Here is a 19426-nt window from a genome sequence, read left to right on the forward strand (position 1 = left end):
ATATGACATTGCAGCATTGTGATAAAGAGGTATTAAAAAGCAACAGATACATAATAGGTACTTCTCCAACCTTTTTTGTTCTCCATCCAACTTTTAAAGAACAACTAGCTCTGTGACAGTTCTTCAGAATTGCATCAGTCTCCCTGAGAATCACCAGGTGCCTTCTAAGCATTCTTGGAGTGTTTCAAGCTGGGTGATAATACATATTTCCTAGGCAGATTCACGTTCCTGATGTATGTATGCATTAGTACAGGTGATTTGGCCCTCAAGAACTTCTAGTTTTCTGTACGTTTTTGAGGGTTATAAAATTCAGGTAATGGTGACAGCAATAGGCTGATGAACTATGAGCAAGAGTTTCAAGGTGATCTAGGTATGACTTTTTGTTCATTATTAATTACCATCATTGTAATGAGCAGGTGGCTAACACAGGGAGCAGAAGAAGCATCTAGAGCAGTTTTTCATATTCCAAGAAAAGCATGGCTGATAAAGACCGACCACTGGTTTGTTTGCCTTCCCAAACCTTCCCAAACAACTCATATTTGGGCCTTCCTCATGTCCACTCTCACCTCAGGAAGATGAAAGTGTATGGTTAGTGCCAAGCCAGGCAGAGCACAGTGAGTTCACAGCTTTGCTGCTGTGCATAAATCTCTTTAGATCTGCCAAAAACAGAGGAAGAAACTGGACAGCATAGATGGGATTTTTTTTGCTCAATTCCCTTCCACTTGTTGCTGCTGCCATGAAAACTGTGTTTAAAAAAAAAAAAAAAAAAAGTGAAAATTACCTGTAGCAAAACACTTAAGCTGAGATGTAGTCTGCCAAGGTGTACAATTAGGCATACAATACCTGGTTAAAATAACAATAAATTAGGCAACTGAATGTCATATTCTCAGTGCAGCTTTGAAAACCTCTGGCTGAAAGTATAATTGCAGATTGGAATTAGAACAGTGCCATTTATTTATGCAAGCTTTCTGTGCATCTTGAATCACATCTTTCTACATTAATGAAGAGATTAACTTTCTCCTGTTTTCATTTCTAACATCCACAATACTTTTGCGAGGAATAGCTTACAGAGTGAATGATTTCTGGGACCCCATCTGAAAACCATTCCAGTGTGGAAGTTGGTGAGGAATACTGCAGATACCTTGGTAAAGTGTGTATCTCCTGGGAACACCTGGTGTGCCTGTTTGGACCTGCACAGAGCTATCTGTTGGTATTTGGGTGACATTTGGACTGACTTGAAAGCACTCTCACTAGCTTGGCATTTGCCTGCTTGAAATTAAGGCTGTTCTTTATGTTGTGGTAGCTGGAATGTCTATCTTGTTGGGTCCTTGTGCGTCCAGATTTACCTACCATCCCTGCATGCCAACGCATGTTCAGTGGTGGACTGTCTATGCTGTGACGTGTTCTGCACTTCCATCCAAATGAAACTTGTTGGCTCAATGTTGAGGGATTGGCATAGGCGCAGCCATCGGCAGGTGCTCTACAGCCCAGCTTCCCAGCAAGTATCTTAAGTGCCATGTGGGTACTTGGAGTCCAGCATTAATCCAGCCAGTGTCATGACTAAAAGGAATAAAGGCTTTGGGGCATGGCACACTTACACTAGACCTCAGCTCTGCTCTTCACCTTGCAGTATGTATACCCCCATAGCAGAATGCTTTCCAAGGAGCTTCTTTTGTCTGAGAATCACTTTATCTCAGAGCATCGATTTTTGTGCTCAGAATTTGCATTACTTCTTGAACCTTCATGCACTCTGAATTTGCTGACCACACAGGCACTTCGCAATACTTTTCTGAATTACCCTCAATAATCAGAGGACATTCAACAAGCAAGACGTATTTGTTCCTTTGCCTCAAAGGCAGGAGCTGCTTTTTCATTTCATCTCTTCTATATTATGCAGTGTTCTAATGGACATGAAACAGAGATGCTTTATCTTATGCTCAACATCTAAATCAAGAATAAATGAGCAAAAGGATTGACATGTGTCCTAAAAGAAGTACCTTTAATACCAGTGATTGAAGTGCAGGGCCAAAGAGCATGGAACTGTTCAGAAGAACAAAAAACTGTTCAGACTGCAGTCTCGATTGCTTTTTAATTTTGAACTAAATTATTTTTTCTTCTCAATTCAGTGAGAAAGCATGCTCACAGGACCCCAACAGACCATTTCTTCAAAGGGAGCTCTGCTTTTATGTTCTGCACAAGTTTGGTAGCTAAGTATTCTCTTTCTGTCTCCTTCTCTTCAGCTGTTTAGACATTATTGTTAATAATATATCAGCATTTGGAGGTTGTGCAAAAGTAAGGTGTGGGTAGGGAGGAAAAGATGAGTACTGCTTGCTTTATTTTTGTCATAATGCCTTATGTTCAGTGCCTGTGTCCAACCTTGATTATCTCTGAAAATTTGACAGTTTTTCACTTCCTCAGTGAAAACATCCTTAGAGAAGGAATGAGAGTTACGTATAGTCTCTCCTGAACTTAATGAATTATTGGCTTGCTACGAAACTTCAGGTTATTAAACATCATTGCAAGAAACTTTGCAAGATCCAGGTTTCACCTGTAACCCCTTCTGTACCTCATTTCCCTAAGCGGCGTGCTGTCTTACCTTACTAGAAGGCTGATGACACTGACTAACGAAAGTGAGAGCTGTAACCGACACAGGATGATGCATGCATCTCTACATTTATAGATATAGTGAAGTAATACTGCTGATTTGCTTTTATATAGAGAAGGAAAAGCCACTATATCTCGCTTCAGATGTATAATGCATATAGCTGTTTCGAAAACAGAAAGTCACTTTTGGAATAGAACGTGACTGGTGTGACCAAAATAAGGAACTTCCACAAATTCACTAAATGAAGAAATGAATTTCAATGGAAGCAGTTTCTTTTAAACTGAGGATATCTTTTTGAGCCAGTCTCTCTGTAGGTTGTTCCTTATTCCCCTCTCCCCTTAGTGTTTTAGTCAGTTGGCCAGTTTCAGCCACATTTGAAGAAGGATAGTTCTCAATGACATAAAGCTTCTAGGAGTTTCATGAAAATCTGGAGCTGGAGAAAATCCTTGTAATGTGAGCTTAAAGTTTATTAGATTCAAAAAAATCCACAGGGGCAAAGAGGTTTTGAATATCTACCAGCCATCTCTGAAAAAGCTTGGAGAATGCAATCTCAGGAAGACACAAAGCCATAGGAAAACAGGCATCATTAGTTCTGCTTCTGGGAAACAACTTTTTGGTATGAACTTGCCGGGAGACCTGGCTCATGGGACCTCACCAAGCCATTCTTTGAAAAAGATGTGGGCTTCTATGAGCTATGTGCTGTGGTTGAGGTGACTCTTGATCTTGGTAGCTGTTCTGACTCTGAGATGCATCTGTCATTAAGGAATTAATGCACATTTCATGAGCAGAGGCTTAACAAATGTGAGCCTTTTGCTGCTTATGTATAGTTGGGGGGGGAAAACCCAAACTCTCTTTCTGATTGGCTGTATTTCAGTGTCTCCTGAAACAAGTGGAAGCTATGTCCTTTTTTTCTCCCCCTGCTCTGTTAGTTATCATAAATTAAAGAGTAGGTGACTTTCTGACAGCAATTAAAAAAAGAAATCCGACTCTTGAGAAGTGGAGGGCTTAATACTGTCCTATTTTTTTTTCTAAACAGAAAACTTTCTGCTCAAGGTGAAGGAAAGGTTTCTCTGTGTCCTGGAGAGACCGTATAATTTTTTTTTTTCGATTCCTCTACTCATCTATTAAAAAAAGAAAAAAATCATTATTGAGTGCCCCAAGGGACAGTTCATGGAATTCAGTATCACTTTGAAGTTCATGTAATGAAGTTAGACTTAAAACTGTGGGGGGCTGACCTGCTGGAAAGCAGCTCTGCGGAGAAGGAACTGGGAGTCCTGGTGGACAGCGAGTTGACCATGGGCCACCAATGTACCGTTGTGGCCGAGAAAGCCAAGGGTATCCTGGTTTACATTAGGAAGAGCATTGCTAGCAGGTCAAGGGAGGTGATCTTCCCCCTCTACTCAGCCCTGGCGAGGCTGCATTTGGAGCACTGTGTCCAGTTCTGGGCTCCCCAGTACAAGAGGGATGTGGCACTACTGGAGTAAGTCCAGCAAAGGGTTACAAAGATGACTAAGGGACTGGAGCATCTCTCACATAAGGAGAGGCTGAGAGAGCTGGGCCTGTTCAGCCTGGAGAGAAGACTGAGGGGGGATCTTATCAATGTGTGTAAGTATCTGAAGGGAGGGTGTAGAGAGGTTGGGGCCAGACTCTTCTCAGTGGTGCTTAGCGATAGGACGAGAGGCAACGGGCACAAACTGAAACACGGGAGGCTCTGTCTGCACACGAAGAAAAACTTCTTTCCTGTGAGGGTGACAGAGCACTGGAACAGGTTGCCCAGAGAGGTTGTGGAGTCTCCATCCTTGGAGATATTCAAAAGCCGTCTGGACACGATCCTGGGCAACGTGCTCTAGATGACCCTGCTTGAGCAGGGGGGTTGGACCAGATGATCTCCAAAGGCCCCTTCCAACCTCAACCATTCTGTGATTTTGTGAACTGTATCTGTCGCTGAATGATGTGGAAAGGAAGTGTGGCAGCATCTAGCAGCCGGTTATATCTCGGCATGCTGCAGGAAAGACTAGGGTTCACCTTGCTCAAGGGAGGAAGTGTGCGCTAGTGGATAGCAGTCTGGACTGAGGCTTGGAGAAGGTAGGGAGCTTGAGCCTTTTTTGGGGCTGTTATTCTATTATATGTGATCTCAGATGTATCACTGCATCTGTGTGCCCCTTTCCCCATGTGCAAAACAGGTAATGACACTGACTTAATTGATAAGTGCTTAGTATTTGCTAGATAAAAAGCACTGTAGCAAAGATGTTCCCATTCGCACAAGTCTGTTGTTAAGTTCCCAAGTGTTTCTTAATATAATCTCATTGCAACACTGCTCGCTAGTGACTATGCTCGCTGTGGTGTGTTTATCCACAGGAAATTTTTCCCTTCCTTCAATCCTAGTCTTTGCTTCAGAGCAGCAGTGAATTTTTGATTCCCTGTTCTGCCTTAAAACAGAGGCTTTGTCATATCGCAGACACAGTTACTATGAAATCAGACCTTTGATCAAAGGCCCTTTATGTATGCGATGGCGGAGGCTCAGCAGCCTTATCACCTACCCACAATCTACAAATAAAGTTTGAACATGGAAAGTGTTTAAAAGGAGTCTGTTCTACTAACAAGGAAATAAAGGTTGCCCTAAATCAGAGATACTCTCTCTCCTAATAACAGCAACAACAGAAATGTTCCCTTCTGTTTTTTATTTGGGATGCACATGTCTTATAATTAATCTTCCTCCACCTAAATTGCCTTTCATCTGGGGATCTTCTAAGCGCTTCACAAGCACATAATAACCAAGCCCTACTATATCTGTGACACACATGATTATTGTTATTATATTCATTTGACTAATGTGGACTCTGAAATACTGTGTGGTCAAATAACTTGCCCAGGGTTACATAGTGATGTAGTGTCAGGATTGGGAACAGAACAGTCCTGTTTCTTAGGCCTATGTTGCATTCAAGTTTTAGCAATAGGCATATGTGATCTAGGATTGTGCATCACTGTCCTGTTAACACAGCCCTGCTGATAGAGGTCCTGATGCAAATGCAGCTAGGCAAAAATAAATAAATAAAAATAAAAAATTAGCTTTGGAGGCTTTTTTAGCTTCAGCAATTGCTACAGATCACACTGAATAAAACACTGAGACAAGCCTTGTCTGAACTACAAGGAGTTCCTGACATCACTGCAGTAGTGTGGCTACACCAATGAACTAATTACAGGGAAGCCCTAGCTGCCAAACTCATTTTAGAACGCTGTTCTCATCTAAGTACATACAACCTTATATCTGCATGAGTGTATATACAGATTTTACTGCTCTATCAGCAACAGAGCTATTGTAGAACACAGTAAAAGCTTTAATAGGTCATATTTAAGAAGCTAAACTGATGCATTTAAATATCTCCTGTGATAACTGCAAAGCTGGTTTCCTCTGTCTTTTATGTAATAGTGCCTCATGTAAACCCTGAATTCCTTAATAAGCTTTTTGGGCCTTACACAGGTCTTCTCTGAATACCTGTGTGTCTTACTAATTAACTATGCAAAGCTACTTGCCTTGTCAGCTGGATGAATTTGAAGGCATGTGCTTGAAATAACTCACTTAGCCCTTTGATAGTTGTGCACTGTGCTTGGTCATTTCCTGCCACGGAGTGACCAGGACTTAGAATGAAATACTGGCAATTACTCAAGGCGTTTCTGTGGGAGATGCACGCAGACACGTGTGTGTGGGTGCATATGCGTGCATAGAGGAGGAGTGTCACGTTGCTTCGTTCTCGGGAAAAGATATTTTCAGTCAATGAGAAATGCTGAAGTGGGCAGTGATGGAAGGGCTTTTCTAGCTATACACAGATCAGAAAATACCTGTGATTAGAACCGATGCGCTGAGCACTGCCATGGCTGCTTTAAGTAGCTAGGGAAGAAAACACAAGAGGGTTCCAGGAGACTGCTTTGGCAGCGTGTAATAATATATCGTCAAACCTCAGCTGCAGGAAAAATGCCTCCCTCAGGCCATGTGAGGATGTGAAAAGAGCTCCTCTAAACAGGACCTTTGATTTATTTACATCATGCATAATGCATGAACACACCATGTAGTAGGAGTCTTGTGTAGATCAATATACACATGGTGGGAGACTTCCCTGAGCTGAATATGAGAATGGGTAGGGGGAAGGAGGAAGAAGCTATCCATTGGGTAGGAGATGCTGCCCTATAGATCAGAAGATGTGTGAGAAGACTGAAAGTTGTGGTTATGGTGCTCTAGAGAGAACAGTGAAAGCAGGTGGCTAAAAGGGAGCAGCCTGCGAGGGTGGACTTGGAGTAGCTTTTTTTCTCCTTTCTTTGTGCAGGATGACAGACTTGCAAAAACTGTTTGCCATGTTCAGCAACGGTATCTCAGAGAGGTTTAAAGCATATATATAATAGTAGGGGCCATTCTGGGAGTGCTAAAATTAGGGTAGGTGTTTGCCTCTGTGGTATTTTCATCTGCAAGTTAAAACAAGAAGATTTAGGTATCTACTTGAAATAGTAGGGTTTTTTTTTTTACAGATTTCCTTTCTTCTCTGAAGTGGAGTGCAGCACCAACTTGGCATCACTTTTACCTGAATTTTTGTCTGTGGAGGGTACACTATATGCCATTCCAGCTTTTTCTGCTTTTGCACTTAAAGCCTTGGGTTCCCATCCAGACTAAGGTCACAGTGGGAGAATCGTTTAGTGGCCGTTAACGAACATTGCGGAGCCATGCTGCAAAATCAGTATGCAGTTTGGCAGTGTTGGACGTGTACTCCTAAGCTTCTGATCGACATGGTGGCATATTAGCAAAACTCTTTGTTCGCCTAGGACCATGATGGTAGGTGTGCTGTGCTTTGACTGAGAAACAGTGGCAGTTCAGCACTGCAGAAACTTGCCTGGAATTTATCTGACCTTCTGTGCTTGGCTCCTTTAACACTTAGCTGCTAGTTCTTCTGCAGGCCACTTTGTACAGGATACCTCTGTGTGGAGAAACTCCCCTGCATTTTGTAAAACACTCTTGCTAGTAAAGAGGATAGAAAGCCCCTTACAATTACATACGAACACAGCAGCATGCCCAGAGACAGCTTGTGATGTTCCAAAATAGCTGTGAGGCATTGCTAAGCAAAAGCAAAATGCAAATGAGAAACGAGAGGCAGTCATTTGGAAGTATGTCCAATCTGAGTGCAGTTTTCTACAGATTTGATAGAAATCTCCTTAACTGGAGAAATTAGCTGTCATCTGCTGTAAATCATCAGTCACTAATTATCCCACACACGCACCCATATCTCAGCTGTCTTTTCTGCTCCACAAAAGTGTGTGCAACTATAAAGGCGGAGGGAGCGGGTAAAAAATCCTCGCTCACTCGCATCAATGTCATCGGAGATCATAGAGGCTTTCTTTCCTCAACCTTCAGTGCCTTCAATTGCCTCAGCAGAAATTATATTTTAAAAAAAAGGCATTTTTAAATTTCTTTCCAAATAACTTTTTTTATTTAACATTTTGAATTGAATTTTATGATAGTGAAATGTGATGTATTGACAGCCCCAGAGAAAGAGCTGATAATGCAGAGAAGGTACATGAGATAGTACAGGCTGTCTGGTGGACTACCTGCTCCCACCCTGCCTGTAAACCTTGAGTCCAGTCAGGGCTATGTTAGAAGACAAGATGACAGTGGAAGTTTGTGTAGTCTGTGTGAATGAGGCAGTTGTAGATTGGGCTTGCATCGAATTAGGTTGAGAATGATTATCCTCGTGTTGTATATGCCATTAGCTCTCAGGTTGCTACTGTTAGAATATTAGCATACACTTGGACTGGTTCCAAATCAGTAATATTCATCTACTTACTAGCTAAGTGATATAAGGGATTTAATAGGATATAGTAATATGGCTTAAATGTGTTTGGTTAAAACGTAAGTAAGAAAACGTGAGAGCAAAGGCACCAAATTGATTCTGAGAGAGCCTAATCATCACGTATTGTCTCCAGAAGAACTTGTAAATGACTGTTTGCTTCGTTGATTTTGTCCAGCCAGAAGACTGTGAGATAAGACCTGTGAAATCCATAGCTGCATCTATCCAAAGCCAGCAAAAATCTCTAAAATCTCTCCAAAAAGAGATTTGGTAGATGTTTCTGTTCATTTCCTTGTCATTTGTGCCAGTTTCCTGACTCACTGTCGCTCCAGCACTGTGCTATGCCAAGTTTTCCAATAAGGAAAACAAGGGAGTGGTGAGTCACTGGCTGAATTCATGTGCGCTCGATTTGCTCTATCATTATCTGTGCTGTTTTTGTTTATTTTAATTAGTTCATACACAAAGTCTCTGAGATATGCTTCACTGCATGAATTAGCCAGACTTGCTAGTCTTCTGTAAAGATCAGAAAGCCACGCAGCAGCCAGCTAGAGCTCTCCGTGGCAGGTCCACTTTTTTCTGCAATACCACGCATAGGGAGAGTATGAGTGGGGAGTCTTTGAATTTTCAAAGAATTGAAAAGTGGGGCAACAATGTCCATATTTTCTAAGACTGCTGTTTGATCTGGAAATCTGTTAAGGTTTCTGGTCAGATCTGAAATGTCATAGGAGTGGTCTCTTCCCTCAGTAAAGATTCTGTTTCTTTCTCTGTGCTTCACTGTTTTTTATTTAAAAAGCTAGAAAGAAGATCCAAACTGAGTCTTGAGGTAGAGATGTTGGGTGTGGGAGGAAGATCTGGCCAACTCTATCAGCAAGTTGTTAATGATTCGTGTCATTTCAGATGGTTAACATAAAGCTTAGCTATTACCTAATTCTGCTTGTTGTTTAAAGCTGTACCAAATTCTGATTTTCAGCATTCCTGCAAAAGAAACCTTTCCAAGTCTCAAAGAACAAGTTTTTTTTTAAGTCTAGGTCTAGGTACCAATTCATTTTAACCTGTCCTTGTAGCCAAATCAACTCATTTATCTCTATTTGAAGTCTTTCTTTGGCTTGTGGGAATTACAAGGCTGGTTAAGATGGACGAAGGCAGGAGTCTCAAAGGGGCGGGAGGAGGTAGGATTGAAATTAAGGATCCCTTTGTAGGGAGCTGTATGGCAGGGAGGAAAGGACAAAGTGACACTGAATTTAGTCGCAGATTTGACCCACCCTACTTTGCAGTCTTAGTGGTGAGAGCTGTTGATGTGCTGGATCATGAACAGAAATTCTTCCATGTTTGGGAATTTATTTAAGCTCTTTGGGCTCATATTGGCTGCATGTCCCACATTCTCCATTTGATGAGGGTTTCCTTCCCAGCCATACTCCTGGGAACAGGCATACACTGTAATTAGGGAGATGAGAGATTTGATTAGGGTGTGGTTTTGCCACTGAGGCACCCAGCATTTGGCAGCCAGGGTTGCATTCAAATTCCTGTTTGTTTTGAATTTTTTATTTTTTTATTTTTCACTCTGAGCAGGACGAGCTGCCCTGTGCTGCCTTCCCTAGACACCCCGACCCTGTGTTAATGATGTCTTGTGCAAATCGATTCTGTAACTGATGAACTTTCTTTTATACCCTCCCACTCTTGCAGGCAATTTTGTGTTAAGCATTTGCATGCAACATTACAATGGAGTAATGTTAGGTGAGCCATCATTTATTACCACCTTGCCCCTGCCAGGGAGAGAGGGAGAAGTGTTTTTGTTGTTTTTTTCATATCTTTTCTTCTCCCAGCCCTTGGCTAATTGTGTTCCTGTGTTCCCCCCCCCCCTTTTTTTTCCTTCCTGATGCTTAATTACATGTTGCATACCATGCAGGTAAGCCAGTCGCCTTTGGGAATGAATAAATAACTCAGATACTTCCCCGCTGATATTACAATAATGATAAAAACATTGAATGGAAAAAGTGGGTGTGACAGGTGGTGCAGGTCTCTGAAGATACCATTGTTTTTCTATTCGGAATAGGAACATCACTGCAAAGCAGACAGAAACTTTCGTTTTGTTTTTTTCCCAAGCCATAATGTGCTTAGCAGAGTATACAGTACCTATCGTACTGAAAGCCCATGGAAAAGTCTGCTGAAGGTAAGCTGCAAATCCTGTTCAGTGTCAGAACTACAGGTGTTTGTCCTTATGGTTTTGAACTCCATTTCAAACACAGTCTTCTGAAATGAGCCTTCACCCAGTCACCTTTCAGTACGTGTGTGCAGCCCTCCCGTCTCTGAGGCTATCAGTGTCTGCGAAGGCTTTGAACTTACTCTGGGGTTGTGGTAGCAGATTTTTAAGTGGCTGTTCTATGGCCTGTGAAGGATCGCAATACTGGGCCCTGGAAGCCTGGCTCATTCTGATCCTTGGCTTGACCTGCTGCGCAGCATTTGTCTCTGTGCAGTGCTGCTCTTTATTACTCAGGGAAACCCCTTTCTAGTCATGCCACTGTGGGTGTTGGCAGTGAACGGGGTTTGTAAGTGTTTCTTTTCAATGCTTTCTAGGTCAGGAGTGTCTTGCATGCCACTGTGAGCAGATCTTTGGAAATCGTTGTTTTGATTTGTCTAGTTGCTATATTCTTATTAATCTTGCGATGCTATTTCAAAACCAAAGCAGACTATTTCATCAAAGCGTATTGTCATGTCATGCAACAGTGGAAATTAGTTTTGCAGAAGGAAAGTCTGTGTACATTAAGGAAGCTCCTGTCAACCTTTTCAAGCAAGATATCACCATTCATTTAGCAATACTTAAAGAGCAGCATTGCTTCTTTTTGCGTGTAAGACAGGGAATGTTTACATGGCAATCAGAAGAAGGTTGTACTACATTTTAGTTTTAGACTAGCTAGTTGTGGTAGCAGTGGGAATTTATCTTGAGGTACAAATAGCATCAGGGCTACCACCTGGGTTTTCAGCAGCTAAGCATTTAATTAGGGTCCAAACTGTGAAGCCTGTGTTTAATAGCTAGTGGGTGTCTGAGCTGAAGCCAGCCTGTCTGAAGCTTAGGGATCTGTGTGTGAGCTGCAGTCACACCTTGGGGTTGCAGTGAAGATATGATCACAGAGACCTCAGAATAAACTTCTCTCCACCAAATCTTTTCACATGTCTGTGAGCAGACAGGTGTGTACACCATCCTACGTCTGCTTAATGCATTATTTGAAGCAGGTTGAGTATGGCTGCAGGCATAAGGGAGAGCCTGATGGTAAAAAGATGCCTTGTGCATTTAATGGCTCGGGAGCTAGGGCTCTGCTGTCCCTGTTCAGTTAGCTCCACCTGAGGGAGCTGGTCCCTGAATAGTCAGGGAGCATAGCTGGGAATAAAGGCATTTCAGGAATGGAAAATACCTTGGTAAGGAGGGGAGGTAAGAAGCAACAGGGAATGGAGAAAAAATAGGTGGTAGTGTGGGATCTGCTCTTGCTCTTTGGGAGCCAAGGGAGTGTGCGAGACTGGGTTCTCCTCAATGTGCTTTCAGGCTTCCTCAAAGAGAGGTGCAAATCCAGGACTGCATTGAGGGAGGAGAGAGGGTGCTGGGGGCACATGTGGTTGCTGTCAGTGCCCAGGATGTTTCGTATAGAAAGCTGTATGCTGGTTCCTTTTAAACACTTTTTTCCTCATTAAAAGATACTCTTAAAAATGCATGTGCTTTTTAAGTAAATAGTTAGAATTGACGAGCGGTGTTGCAGCACACAAAAGAATGTGCATTGGAGTTACTGATGCAAGGCTTGGTCTGCTGTAGCTGTGTTTCTGTAGCTTTGCACTCTATGCCCAGCTCGACCCTCGTTTTTGCACCTTCCTTTGGAACTAACTTGAAATCAAAGCCTGATGTTTTGTTTTGGTGAGTGGAAAATGGGGCTCTCCGGGGAAGATGTAATGTCTTTTTGCTTTGGAAATTGTGATTTCATTGTGGCTTAGCTTACAAACAGAGGTTCTTACCATGGTGACTCTTTATTCATGTGAAAATGTAGCAGTTTTTAGATGAAGAGCACTCATTTCATACCAGCTTTAAATATAAGGGATAACAAAGGCACTTTGGACATTTGATGTGCTAAGAGATGGTCCTGTATGTGATGGATAACACAAGAAACATCTGAACTAAGTTGACCTTCTGTTCAGAGCAGCTTTTTGCCCCATATCAGATGACCTTCCAGTCCTGCAACTCTTGTTTAGTGGTAGCTCTGGTCAGCAGCACAAGGTCTATCTATGCGAGCAACTTGCCTCATGCATGATCACCTACCTCCCTGTTTGAAGCCTGAGCTGTGCACTTCCAGGAAAATTCTCCTTTCCCAGTCAAAGTATTTCCTTTAAATCAGAGATAACATAGGTCATAAATGTGGACCTGGATTCCAAATGCCCCAGAGTCAGGTCTTTTATATCCACTGTTTGTGAAATGGCCATTAAAGAATGGGAGGCAACAGTACGCTGGATCCTGAACTAGATCCTAGAAACCCTCTGACACTGTAGGTAGATGAGGTCAGCCATGTTCCTCTTCCCCACTTACTTGGCATTCCTTCCCTATCTAACACTCCACACCCAAAGACCTTTTATCCTCCAAATTGCTCTTAAAAGTCCTCTTCATGCACAGTGCCCACAAGAAGCCGATAACTGTCTCGGTGTCTTTGTCAGGTACTTAGACACCAGAGCTGTGGGTCCTGTAAAGTAACCTAGACAGAGCTGAAGTAACTAAACCCACAAATGATCCTAGTCATTCCTTTGTCTGGGTTTCCCAATATGTCCTGTCTCTGTGCCCATCTTGATCAGGTAGTCAGCACTCCAGGTTAGGTGCTGCCTGTGTTTCATCTCATGGGGTTCCAAGCTTTGCATCAGCATTAATAGTGCCTAGTTCAGCTCATGAGATGCTTTGGAAAAGTGGCACCATGTTTGCTCTATGTTTGTTCAGTCCCGAGAATGCCAAGTGTGCTTAAGAAATAATAGGTGATATCACTAATCTGTGTCCATGTAATCATAAAGACATCCCAAATGGCTGTCAGCCTTGCTGAGAGGCTGTCTCAGGATGGGTGGCTCCTAACATGAACAGTTGTTCATGGCTTATGGCTGTTCCCAGCTCCTTCTGAGACGTAGGTATGAATTTTTGGATTAGAAAGGTCTTGCCAGCCTCATGTGGTGGCTTCCCTTTCTTCAGCTGCATCAGGTGTTTTGTTCCAGTGAGACACCCTGGAGCACATCTCCACAAGTGATGTGATCATCGTCTGGAGCCTGGCTCCAGCTCTCTCTGCCTTCCCATCATCTAGAAGAAGAAGAGAAAGTCCAAAGCTCTATCATTTTATGTATTCTCCCCTGGTCTATCATTGCTTAATTGTATCCCTAAATCTTATTAAAGTTCTGGGTGAGTCACTGCCATGCTCAGGTGAAAATAAACACATCTGAGGAAAGCTTAGGAGAGGAGGAGTGTTTTCCCGTGTGAGCATGCTGAGCAGGGAAACTCCTGCAGCAGAGAAACTCCTATCACTCCATACACATGTTGCATCATCTGCTTGCTACTGCCTCTAATTTAATGTTCTAAATCCCATATCAAAACACCTGTAGTCCAAAGAGAATAAAAAAATAAACTTACGTGGAGTAGGAAATTCATGCCAATTAGACATGCAGATCTCTCCGAATCACCTGAGACCATCTTCCAGGCTCAGACAGGACCTATAAATGTGGTGCTAGATTGTTCTATTGCACAGATTATCCACAGAACCCACTTCTTCTCCCTCATCAGAATAAAGTTGCAGGCTTAATCCAAGGTGGCTGCACTTCAATGTCCTAAATATATTTTGTTTATGGCTATGACATTTCAATCTTGTAAAACACATTATGATTTCTTGCAAAGAAAAGCACTGTAGAACTGTAAAGACATTGGCACCGAAGAGAGAATTTCTTTGTGAAGAATGGAAAGATCTCCTCTGCTTTACTGTGTAGGCACCATTATAATGCCTTGCACTTGCTGTTCTGGTTTCTGATGCAGATCTGAAAAAAATCTTCTTTCTGAGAATTCTGAGAATCTTCTTTCTGTCACATCTTAATCTCTTCCTCTTATTGAAGTTTGGTGTTTTAATGCGCCTCTTTGGCACTCTGGTATGGCTGGGAATATGTTGCCAGGGGCAGGGCTAGCAGCTGTCATGGTGGTAGAGGGAGCTGTGCACGTGCAGGCATATTCCATCACGTGATTAGGAGCGCAGAATCACAGAACAGTCGAGATCGGAAAGAACTTCTGGAGATCATGTAGTCCCACCTCCTGCTCAAAGCATCCGCCATATCAGACAGTTTTAATAAGGCAGGGCTAGAATCTCTTAATCTCTCTTTTCCCATCACTGAATCAGTCCCTTTGGTATCCTGTGGCAAGACAGTAGGTTGTGCCATTTTGCTCCTTGCACAGGTGAGATTCTGTTGATGGCTGGTTCTTAGCCCTTGTGCATACTCAGTTTAGGAGATACGAATCCTTCTTGGTGATCACTTCAGCAAGGAGGTTTCTGCTGTGGAATGGACATCAGGGTAGTCTGTCAGCACCAGCTTCATGGCAATTTTTTTCATCAGCTACAGTCCTAACTCAAGTGTGTGTTGGCTGGGAACACTACAATTGCAGTGTTCCTGGCTTAGAATTTCACTACTTTCTTTTTCTTAGTAGCCTCTAGGTAGCCTGTTTCAGAGAGTTTAATTAATTATTAAAATAAAAATCTATCATCATGTCAGTGGGAGTTGATTCCCCATCCTGAAAGAAGGGTGGGTGCATATCTTAGCCCTTTGTTATTGAAATAAAAGAAACTGCAAGGTGATTGACTGAACGGTAGCATGATATCCACCACGGAACAATTTGCTATGGATCAGGAGGTAGGTGTGCATCACCTTGACCACCCAGTGTTGTACTGGTTCAGGTTAAGCCTTGTATTTAATGGATCTGTAGAAGCAATGAGAGCTTGGATCCCTCTCTGACTTGACTTTTCCAGCTGGAGGGTCAGGGACTTGGCTGCAGGGAGTTAGTAGGATACTTTGTTCTTGTGCAACAGAACTGAGTGGTGATAGGAGAACATAAGAAATGTGGTATTCAGTATTTCCTCCCTTTCTGCTAATATCTCATGTTCTTGAGAATGTTTAGGGGATTATCTTTTATAAAATTGGGATTATAGTACTCACAAGTTGTTCTGACTTGCTGAGCTCCACCTAATGTAGGTAACCTGGGACTGACCATCAATGTAGCACAAATGGAAGGTATTCAGAGCTAATTAAGCTGCTAAGCTCTCTAGGTTCAGGTAGTAAGAGAACCACTTTTTGGGGGTAGGGTGGGACACCAAGGGGAGTGTGCAAGTCATCTAAACCACAGTGAGTTTTGCTAGGCAAATGCAAAATTTATTTCTATCCATTGGATGTTGCAAGGGTAATGATGTCTCAGTTATTAATGGAGCAAATGACGGAGCCAAGCAGCAAAGCCTGAGGGAAGGACAGCCAAGGAAGGCCAGGGAAGACACTTTGAAAATGGAGGTCAATCTGCCATCCAACAAGAAGCTAGGAATTTCCTGTTGGAATTATGTTAGGCCGCAATGCTTCAAAAGACAAGGAAGGTCAGGGGGAAAACTGTGTCACAGTGGATGTAATAAGGCATTTAATACTTTAGAAAATTACAGAATCACAGAATAGTTGAGATTGGAAAGGGCCTCTGGAGATCGAACAGTCCAACTCCCCTGCTCAAAGCAGGGTCATCTAGAGCAGGTTGCTCGGGACCTTGACCAGTTGAGTTTTGAATATCTCCAAGGATGGAGAATCTACAACCTTTCTGGGCAACCTGTTCCAGTGTTTGACCCCCCCTCACAGTAAAAAAGTTTTTTCTTATGTTTAAATGGAATTTCCTGTATTTCTATTTGTGCCCGTTGCCTCTTGTCCTTTCACTGGGCACCATTGAGGCGAGTCTGGCTCTCTATTCTTTATACTCCTCCCATCAGGTATTTATACACATTGATAAGATCCCCCCGAGCCTTTTCTCCTCTGCGCTAAGCAATTCTGGCTCTCAGCCTTTCCTAATAGGCAGAGAATGGAAGGGGAGGGTGGGAATTGTAGGGGGTTGGGGTTAAACTAATGTTCATGGGCAGATACTGGTAGTCTAAAAGCTGTCCTGAATGCTGCCCTGAGTAGATGGTGCGTGTGTAAGTTGTATGGGACAGGACAAGTTGGCTTTCTTGCTTTTTTCTTCCTCTCAGTCTCCTTTTTTCCTTTATTACCTTTAATTTATGTCTATTTTCTTGGCATTGTACCAGATGCCTTCTGGGAATACTTGTCTCTGGGTCTTTTATCTCTCTGTGTTTGTCATTCAGTGTGATCCTGGCAGTTCCAAAAGCTAAGATATTTATGGTGAGTGAGATCAAGTTTGTGCTTAGTTGATTCTTGTGACCTGCAGTGATAAGCAGAATAGTTTGGATAACACCTCAGATCAAATTCTGAACTGGAGCTGAACTTTATGGGTGCTCAGTATAGTTGGAGGAGGACATTTTTCTTTATTTTCTCTTTTTTAACAAAAGAGACCTGCATTTCCTCAGCTCTGGAGAAGCCAGTAGGCCCAGATATTAAGAGAGCAACTGTCTCTCTTCCAGAGCCAAGAAGCTGAAGTACAGTTTGTTCAGACCATAGCCAAACATTCATGCCTTTGGATCTGTATCTGACCCAAGTGGACCCTCTACAGCTTGGCAAATAGGTGTCCCTCATGAGTTACAAAAGCTCTGTTCTGCAGGTTTTCACTGTTGGCTAGTGGTTTACAAAAGCACATCTGAATGCTGATGTATGCAACACTGTTTATATATACACTACATTACATGCATTTATGTGTTTGATACCCAAGTACTGAAACCAGCTGAATAAGTGAATACTACAGAACCTGTGAATTTTGCTTATGCCAATTAATATATTGAGGGTTCAGGGAAGAGAGATGGTTCATTTTGACTCTGCTTGCAGTTGTTTTGAAGCTGAGTATTTGGTCACTTCCCTGCCTTTACTAAGCTTCTATTTAAAATTTATTTTCTCCATTTGTTTTGGAAACAAGAGTCCTCCAGACCTAGTTATGAAAACTCCTGTCATTATTACAAGTGCCATCTGGTTCTAAGCAGAAAATTGTATTTCCTCAAAGCAGGTTTGTTAAAGCTAGTCTTGGGTTCAGTTTAATTTGTCCATCTTGTTGAGCCATTTGAAGCACCTAAGGTGCAGAGTCAGGTTCCCTATATTTCTATATGATAACAAATGTAAGGGGTCTGGATTCTGCAGTGTTTTTGTAGAAACCCTGATCTTATTTAAAAAGGGAAGACTGGTTCCTCATGCATGTGGATTTCTTTCTCAGACTCTTTGCACGATGTTTAATCTGCTGACCTCTGCTGTTATTACAGTAGCCCAAAACTATGGAGTCTGCCTGTACAGAAAAGAAACCAATGTGCAAACTTGAGAAGTTATAGGTCTAAAGTACTGAGTTTGGAGGCTTTGCTGATGCTTCCCGAAGAGAAGTAGTTGTATGCTCTTCAAAATCTGAAGGTACTGAGTTTCTTCTCTGTTTTCCTCACAGGCGTGTTACTAGACATCCAGCAGCACTTTGGAGTCAAAGACAGTGGCGCTGGCTTGTTACAGACAGGTAAGACTATTTGTTTTCTGACTGGTTTTGTAACCTTCCTCTTTTCAGAAGGGTGCTTTCAAATTTCTTGAATTAAGGTTGGACTGCCCTCCTTTGGAAACATTTGCTGTGAAGTATGCCCTTCCTAGTAAGGTGAGTGAAGATGAGGGGACTTTTTATTTTGCTGGCGAGCAGGAGATCATGGCTCAGAATGACCTGAGTGCAGAATGGGCCAAGAGCAAATTAATTGGATAATATTATTTATGGAAACAATATTCAAATAAGAGAGGGCTGCCTCCCCTAGATCAGAAAGATAACGGTAAGCCAACAGCAGGGTCCTGTTGTTCTCTCTTCTATTCACTCCCTGTAGGTTGGTAATAAGTATAAGGCCTGATGCCCTTCCTGTGCTCTAAAGAGAATCTGCTGAATTTGGGAGTACAGTGTGACATGAAAATGTAAAATTCATCAGGACACAAATACCTCAGACTGAAAACTACAGGAAGGGCTAACTCATTGATCAAAGGTATCTCTGTGATTTTGGTGTTTCTCTCCTTGCATTTAAGAAGGAAGGATTATTGCGGTTCTGATGCCTCTCATTTTAATGTTGCAGATGTCTGCAGGCAGAGCTGTGCAACCCCAGGGCAAACCTAGCTTTTCTGGCCTCTGGTCCTGAGGTGGTTTAGAGGAGTGCCTTTGTCAAGAGGCTGGATTTGATGACATCGAGTAGCAGTCTCAAGTGGTTGTGACAGCACATTAGATCTTTATGGAGAGTTGAAATCATTAGTCAGAGAGCAAATGCAGTATTTTAAGGAGAGAAACAATTTGTTTTGAAAACTTCCTACAGAATTATTAGTTGGAGTTGTAGAAGTGTGGTGCTGTCGTTGTCCTGTCTTTGTACTTCTGTCTGAGGGAACCACACTGGAATGACTATCTCTGGAAAATAGGATTAGAAATAGTGTGCCAGAAAGACGTTTTTTTCCATACATTGTCTCTTATGCTATCATGTTGGATGCCAAATGCCAGTCAGGAACTTGTCCCTGAAGCCATAGCCAACAAAAAAGTGTATAAAATTGTTCGCTCTTTGTGGCCACACCGGAGGTTGGTACAAAAATTTCAGAGCTCTGTCAGTTGTCCTTTGATCTCAGACTATGTGAATCACTGCAGTGTTTCCTCTTTTTTTTATTTTCAGCAACCCCTAGAACAGTAGGGTTCTCATCTGTAGTCAGAGCTTCTTGGTAATGTTGCAATACAAACAATTAATAATAGTCTGTACAAGGGCTTTAAAAATGTTCCTGGTGCCATTCCAGTGGCAATAGCGGCTGTTTTAATCTAACAACTTTT

The 19426-nt window shown here is 42.3% G+C and overlaps 1 protein-coding gene across 1 annotated transcript in view; it reads left to right on the top strand.

The window, feature by feature from the left end:
- The window catches only part of SPNS2 (sphingolipid transporter 2), a 124576-nt gene that overhangs the window by 19871 nt on the left and 85279 nt on the right, over nt 1-19426 (top strand). The window contains exon 2 of the mRNA XM_026063708.1: nt 18041-18106. Coding sequence (XP_025919493.1) covers nt 18041-18106 — 66 coding nt within the window. The remainder of the gene's footprint in view (nt 1-18040; nt 18107-19426) is intronic.

This window comes from Apteryx rowi, unplaced genomic scaffold, assembly GCF_003343035.1.
Source record: "Apteryx rowi isolate R43461 unplaced genomic scaffold, aptRow1 scaffold_20, whole genome shotgun sequence".
Taxonomy (NCBI): domain Eukaryota; kingdom Metazoa; phylum Chordata; class Aves; order Apterygiformes; family Apterygidae; genus Apteryx; species Apteryx rowi.